This window comes from Macrobrachium rosenbergii, chromosome 39 (genome assembly GCF_040412425.1).
Source record: "Macrobrachium rosenbergii isolate ZJJX-2024 chromosome 39, ASM4041242v1, whole genome shotgun sequence".
In the NCBI taxonomy this organism is placed as follows: domain Eukaryota; kingdom Metazoa; phylum Arthropoda; class Malacostraca; order Decapoda; family Palaemonidae; genus Macrobrachium; species Macrobrachium rosenbergii.
In genome coordinates, this window is record NC_089779.1 from 6,955,715 (window position 1) to 6,962,500 (window position 6,786).

Genomic DNA, 6,786 nt, shown 5'->3' on the forward strand with positions numbered 1-6,786 from the left:
GATGTCCGAAGGCTACAGCGGGTCTGATATTCGAGTTGTCTGCAGAGAGGCTGCGATGGGGTGCCTGAGAAAAATATTTAACGTCTTGGAGGACCACTCAGGTGAGCAGTAAAGCCAGGCATTTAGACATAGTTAGTCCCTTACCAACAAAGCATATTTTCCGAAATGAATGAATTTTTTCCAGGTTCTCAGTTGGCTAGATAGAACGAGTGATTTATGTTTCTGCTTCAGAAGTGACATATAGAAGAAAATATTGTTGTTCCTCCTATTCCAGGAAAGAAAACGTTTGATGAGTGAAAATACTAGCTATTAGAATCTAGAAGCAAAGGATTTATTTGAGCAGAACTTATCCTTCTGATTTTTCAACCTCTCTTTTTTTTCTCAGTCTTCTCTTTACACATGTTATGCAATCACTCTCAGTAGCTTCAGCTCACTTTCTTTCACTCACATTTATCATCTACACGTCACAACTATTTCGTTTACTCCAGCCTACACCAATCAGCAGCTTTCATTCTTACGTACTCCATTCCCGTATTCATTGCTCAGTCTTCTTGGTTTCCATTTACCTTCATAACCTTACTCTTGCTTATACTGACCTTCAACTTTTTCACCTTGCAAGCACGTTTAAACTCTTTCACTAGTTCTGTAGTTCCTTTTCACTATATCCAATCAACTCTGCCTCATCTGCAGACATCAGCCATTTCACACGCCATTCACGACCCATTTTCTTATCCAATGACATTACATCTACTTCTACAGCCTTGATGACCTTCCTTTTGCACCAAACCAGTCACCCTCCTGTCTTTCCACCAGAGAAGCTTGAAAAACCTCTCCAGAAATTGCCTTCAGAACTATACATCCTCAGTACCCTCCAGGTAATTTTTATCAGTTCTTTGATAAGCTTTTTTTTAGGTCCATGTATGCCACGTACAGCTCTCGTCTTTACTCCCAGCTTCTCACAGAGCTGTTTCATCATATGCGCTTGATCCACACACCGTCTTGATTAAGCCCACATTTCTCTTCCCATACCAATCACTCTGTCAATTATCTTACCTCCTCAGTCAAAATCCTATCATAATCTATCAATGTTATATCCCCTATACAACCTTACAGCCATCTTTGTCACCTTATACAAATGAATGATTATTGCTTTCACCTATTCTTTGACTACTTTCCCTCATCCAGACATACCTTACACACCCTGGTCATCTAATTAAACTGCACTAAAGGATCTCACTTGCAAGTCCACCAACTCTTAGTTCCTTTACATTCTTCAAACTTTTAATAGCCTCTCTTATACCCTTGGTAGTCAAGCACTCTCCAATTTTCTGTAACCCATTCATCTAATACATCATTCAGATCTGCCTGTTTTCTGTCCTCTTCATTCAAAACATCTTGAAAATATCTTCTCCAACGACACAAGAATGCGTTCAGACAGAATCTCTCCATTTGCATTTTTAATCCAGTGGTCCTTCTGCTCATTAATCTTTCTGTATTTGGTTATCTAAAGAGTATGCCTTTATTAATGGGATTTTCGACAGAATTTGCTGAAGTTTTTTAATCCCTTGCAGTGGAGGACTCCGAGCTGCCTGAACTGAAACTGGACGCCATCACTATGCCAGACGTGGAAGCAGCCTTGAGCAGGACCAAACCTACTCAGAGTAACTCCAAGGAGTATCTCGAGTGGCACTCTAAATATGGATCCACCTGAATCTCTCAAATTTTCATCTACGCTCATATTAGACTTTTCAGGTAAGGAGAGAGAGAGAGAGAGAGAGAGAGAGAGAGAGAGAGAGAGAGAGAGAGAGAGAGTTTCCACGTGTTATACTTCTTTTCACCCCTGACAATGATGTTCCTTATTATATCACAGATGCATAATAGTTTCTTGGTCATTCTAGCGTTTTTTTAAATTATTTGTAACTTATATAATTTTTTGTCATTTTCATTGCAATTAGAAGTGTATAAACTTGTAAACAGTTTAACCTTCATGGTTAAGTTCCGTGCACATATTCAAATGTCTGTTTATTCATAATTTTATGATTTCATTAATTATTTACTTTAGTTATGCATCTCATCATCAAAGTCTAAATACTGCATTTAGTATGCATTATAACTGTTACAAATTAATAACTAAGAACGTCTGAACTATTATGAAACTTATGTGAAATAAAATACTTACGTCATTGTTAAAAAATAATGAGTGTCAAAATGAATGAAAGCAATGTCCCAACCTTTTGCAATTGTATTTACGCAAATTTCTGTGCAAATTAAGATCAAGAGATTTTTCAGTGACATATTTATTAGTAATCCGTACTTCAGTACATTATGACTATTTTCCTGTGCTTTTCACGTCTATACAATTTACAGTTTTTTAAATTCATAGTTTATTATTCTTGCAAAGTCATTCACCTTCAAGCACCACTTAGAGCAACTTCGAACGACACTGCCGAAAATGATTTCAGTTTTGATTAAATTTTATCAGTGATAATTAGTTCTATAGAATATCGTTTCTTCTCTTGACGTTTTTGAAAGTTTTTGAAATTTTTATGTTACAGATTTTGCGCTCGGGGAGTTCCCCTGTTTAAAACGTATTTACCAGTGAGATGGAGGACTCAGAAGAAACTCAAACATCAACAGCAGCTGTCCTCAGCGAGAGAGAGAGAGAGAGAGAGAGAGAGAGAGAGAGAGAGAGAGAGAGAGAGAGAGAGAGAGAGAGGAGCAATGGAAAAAATATAAAGGCAGATTTGTGCTCTGCCTGTTTTTTGGATTCGTTCAACGCAAACGTTAATCTTCCACCGACATTGATTTATTTTCTCTTTCTCTCATCTTTGTCTGCAAATAAGAAGTTCAGTCTCATTTTTTCTCGTTCGGAATTGGATCAACCGTCGCAGAAAGTAAACAAATAAAAAACAGTTTTCTGTACAGCCGCTACGGCGTATAATCAAGGCCACCGAAAATATATCTATCTTTCGGTGGTCTCGGTATTATAATGCTGTATGACCCGCGGCCCATGAAACTTTAACCACGGCCCGGTGGTGGCCTATCCTATATCGCTGCCAGAAGCACGATTATGGCTAACTTTAACTTTAAATAAAATAAAAACTACTGAGGATAGAGGGCTGCAATTTGGTATGTTTGATGATTGGAGGGTGGATGATCAACACACCAATTTGAAGCCCTCTATAGCCTCAGTAGTTTTGAAGATCTGAGGGCGGACAGAAAAAGTGCGGACAGTAAAAAGGCGGACAGAATAAAGTGCGGACGGACAGACAAAGCCGGCACAATAGGTTTCTCTTACAGAAAACTAAAATCAAACTCCGTCCTGGAATATTTGCAAGGCAGGGGTTTGAGCTCCTCGGGAGAACAGCGTTTGAAAATTGCTTGCAGTCAACATAGTGGTTCTCAACCAGTGGGCCACGGCGGCATTCCAATACTTTCTCTTTTCTTATCGCATCGAATAAAGCGACCTTTACCGCAAGCGTTTGGCTTCTAAGTCCAAAGTGAGGGACTTTTTAAAAGCGGTAGAAGTAATTCCTGACACAAAGACAAATTTGAAGTCGCTTGGACCTTCAGCAACTTTCTTGAGTCATGACATGGTAAGCCCTTGACCTAAAACCACTGAACTAAACCGATTCAAATTATATTATTTGCTCGGAACTGTGTGCCTCGAAGCCTCGTATACGTTAACACATCGATACTGATTTTATTTTCAGCTTTATACTTTCCCAATGAACATTCATTACGGTGCTTCGGTAAATAAAACTCATTGACCTACCGAGCTGATTAATACTTTTCACAAACTACCATGCAGCTTATTCAGAGGGTAATGTGTGGAAACATTTTGAAATGTTTAAAAGTAAATATACTTCCTCAATGGCTTTTAGATTTTTTGGCTTTTTGAGTTCTTTAATAAGGAAATCCCTTTATTTACTGACTCGTCAGTTTTTTAATTCACGATTACCATTATATCAATTAAAAATATGATATTTTATGTCCAAACAATGCGAAATTACCGTAAGTCAATCAGAACCTACAATTCCTGGCAACACAAATGGCCAGCGGTTCATGTCCGTCGTGAACTGGTCCACAGAAGGAAGAATAAAAGAAAGAAAAAGTAAAAAGAAAGGAATGTGAAGCAGAATAACATTACCACAGATTTTATGGAAATTGAAAGGTCGGACAGTCAAGTCAGCTGAGTCGTAATAGGACATTTCGAGTTTTTATTTATCTATTTATTTATTTTTTTGGTTAGGTGGTTCTCATAGATAGCTAAAAAAAAAAAAGTATTTCGGAATAGCTTTCAGTGTTTGGCTAAGATAAACTTTTCGATTCAATAGTTTTTCTCATTGCTAAAGTACAGTAGATTTTAGCCCAGAAGTTCGTGTCTTCATACATAAAAGATGATAAAATTTCGACCAAAGTGAAAATAAAAAACGGCAGTTTCGACTTTTCCTGTCATTCACAGCATTCCTCTTTGATCATATGATCGCAGAAAGAAGATTTTGCTGTTTCTAGGTCTAATGGTTATGAACATGGGCGTAGCTAGGGTGGGGCGGGGTAGGGGGGAGGGCGATTAATTTTGGCAATCAGAAACAATTCAATTTAACTATCAAAATCATAAAAGTTAAGAAATGCGCAACCCACCAAAACGTGGAAGTAAGTACACAAGGAGGTGCTGATAATGATTTCTGGTAATGAACAACTATAAAGTTTTTGCGAAAATCCATATCTGACCATTCACCTCTGTCCCCACCCTCCTTATTGGAGTCATGGCTACGCCCTTATTCATGAGTAATGTCGTATACTAACATGTCATTTTGGTATTCTGAAAGTAAATGTAAAAATATCAGAGGAGAAAATCCTATACATAGTTACTGAATGTTCTCGTGACGAAAGCTATTTAGTTTTGTCCTATGACAGATTTCGTCTACATTAGAGGTAAGGAGTGGGTCAAACTTCTTCCTAGCTTTTGTGGAGAGACATCACATCCATTTTTATAACATTTATGACCTAAAAGTTTCCCTACTCAAGGACTAATGATTATCATCCTCTCAGACGCAGTAGTCTCGTCAAGCGATGTGAACATTTTGATAGAACTTTGTATATCTTTTATATGTGTCAAAGTATGTAAAAATGGATCATGGTGAGAATGTTATGAGTTTACCGAGTGTGGTTTTGTACATATATAGTTCTTAAAAGTATTCCAAAATACATTATTATCGTAAGTGGCGTTTCCTTAATATCCTATCATATTTATTAAATAAACTTAACACCTTCAAAATTACTTATGGCGACAGTTTTTAGAAGTCTTCCCTTATTTCATTAGTTGAACTACTTACAGCATTCTGCATCTAAAGTGGTTTTGTTTTTTTCTTTTATCTGATGGTTACAAACACCAATTTTATCATACTACTGCCATCTTAACAGTTGCATAATGATATTTTTTCTATTATTTTGATAAAAGGAACGATTGTAAATAGAGCATATGAATTGCAAATGCTCAAAAGTTATGTCCGATTGAGATTTGCAGATGTTATTTCCTTCAGCCTCACGCAAGCAGAACAAATGTACATTTCATTGTGACCTGGACAGTAAGCTTTAGTAGAACAACTAGCTGACCAACCCGGCGCTGCCCGGGAAAACCCCGAATGACAACCGATAAATAAACTCCCTCTCTTCAAGTCTCCCGTACTCTTTCCCTCTTTCTCTTCCCTAACAAACCTCTCTACTCCCTCTCTCTCTCTCTCTCTCTCTCTCTCTCTCTCTCTCTCTCTCTTCCTCCCCTAACACCCCTCTACTCTATCTCTCTCTCTCTCCACCTCTCCCTCACTCTTTCCCTCTTTCTCCTCCCTAACACCGTCTCTCTCTCTCTCTCTCTCTCTCTCTCTCTCTCTCTCTCTCTTTCCTGTTAAGATAGTTGCTTCAATTACATTGCCCAACAGTTTTGACATTTTATATTTCACCCCTTCTCAACCTGCCCTCTTATCAGGGCTGAACTTGGACTTAAAGGGCATCGGGATTGTCGCTATTCATCACAGTGACCTCGAAAACTATGGATTAGACACTAATGCCTATCATTATTGACATTTTAATTTTCACCCCTTCTTAACCTCCTTCCTATCAGGGCTGAACTTGGACCTTAAAGGGCATCGGGAATGTCACTATTCATCTCAGCGACCTCGAAAACTATGGGTTTGACACTAATATCTGTCGTTTTCGGTTATTTTTACATGTAACCCCTTCCCACACACTCCCTCTTTGGAGTGTGATTTCTTACCACAACAGTATTCTTTTCCAGATAGTAACTCATATGTATACCAAATTTGGTTGAAATTGCTCAATGCGTTTCAGATTTATGTTGGGACATACACACACACACACACATACATACATACATCCATTTTCATATATATAGAACAACTGAAAAGTGCACCGAAGTTTCTTTGGCACAATCGAGTTTTTTATACAGAGTATAATCAAGGCCACCGAGAATGGACCTACTTTCAGTGGTCTCGGTATAATGCTGTATGAGCCGCGGCCCATGAATTTTTAACCAAGGCCTGGTGTTGGCCTATCTTATATCGTTGCCAGATGCACGATTATATCTAACTTTAACCTTAAATAAAATAAAAACTACCAAGGCTAGAGGGCTGCAATTTGGTAAGTTTGATAATTGGAGGGTGGATGATCAACATACCAATTTACAGCCTTCTAGCCTCGATAGTTTTAAGATCTGAGGTCGGACAGAAAAAGTGCAGATAAAACCAGCACAATAGATTTCTTTTA

General features: G+C 38.0%; 1 protein-coding gene across 2 annotated transcripts in view; it reads left to right on the plus strand.

The window, feature by feature from the left end:
- LOC136825687 (katanin p60 ATPase-containing subunit A-like 2) overlaps nt 1-5,225 on the plus strand; it is a 62,985-nt gene extending 57,760 nt beyond the window's left edge. For both annotated transcript variants that reach the window (XM_067082399.1, XM_067082398.1), the window contains 3 exons: nt 2-101; nt 1,572-1,752; nt 2,556-5,225. In XM_067082399.1, coding sequence (XP_066938500.1) covers nt 2-101; nt 1,572-1,711 — 240 coding nt within the window. In that variant the 3' untranslated portion in view covers nt 1,712-1,752; nt 2,556-5,225. The remainder of the gene's footprint in view (nt 1; nt 102-1,571; nt 1,753-2,555) is intronic.
- The last annotated feature ends 1,561 nt before the right edge of the window (nt 5,226-6,786 follow it).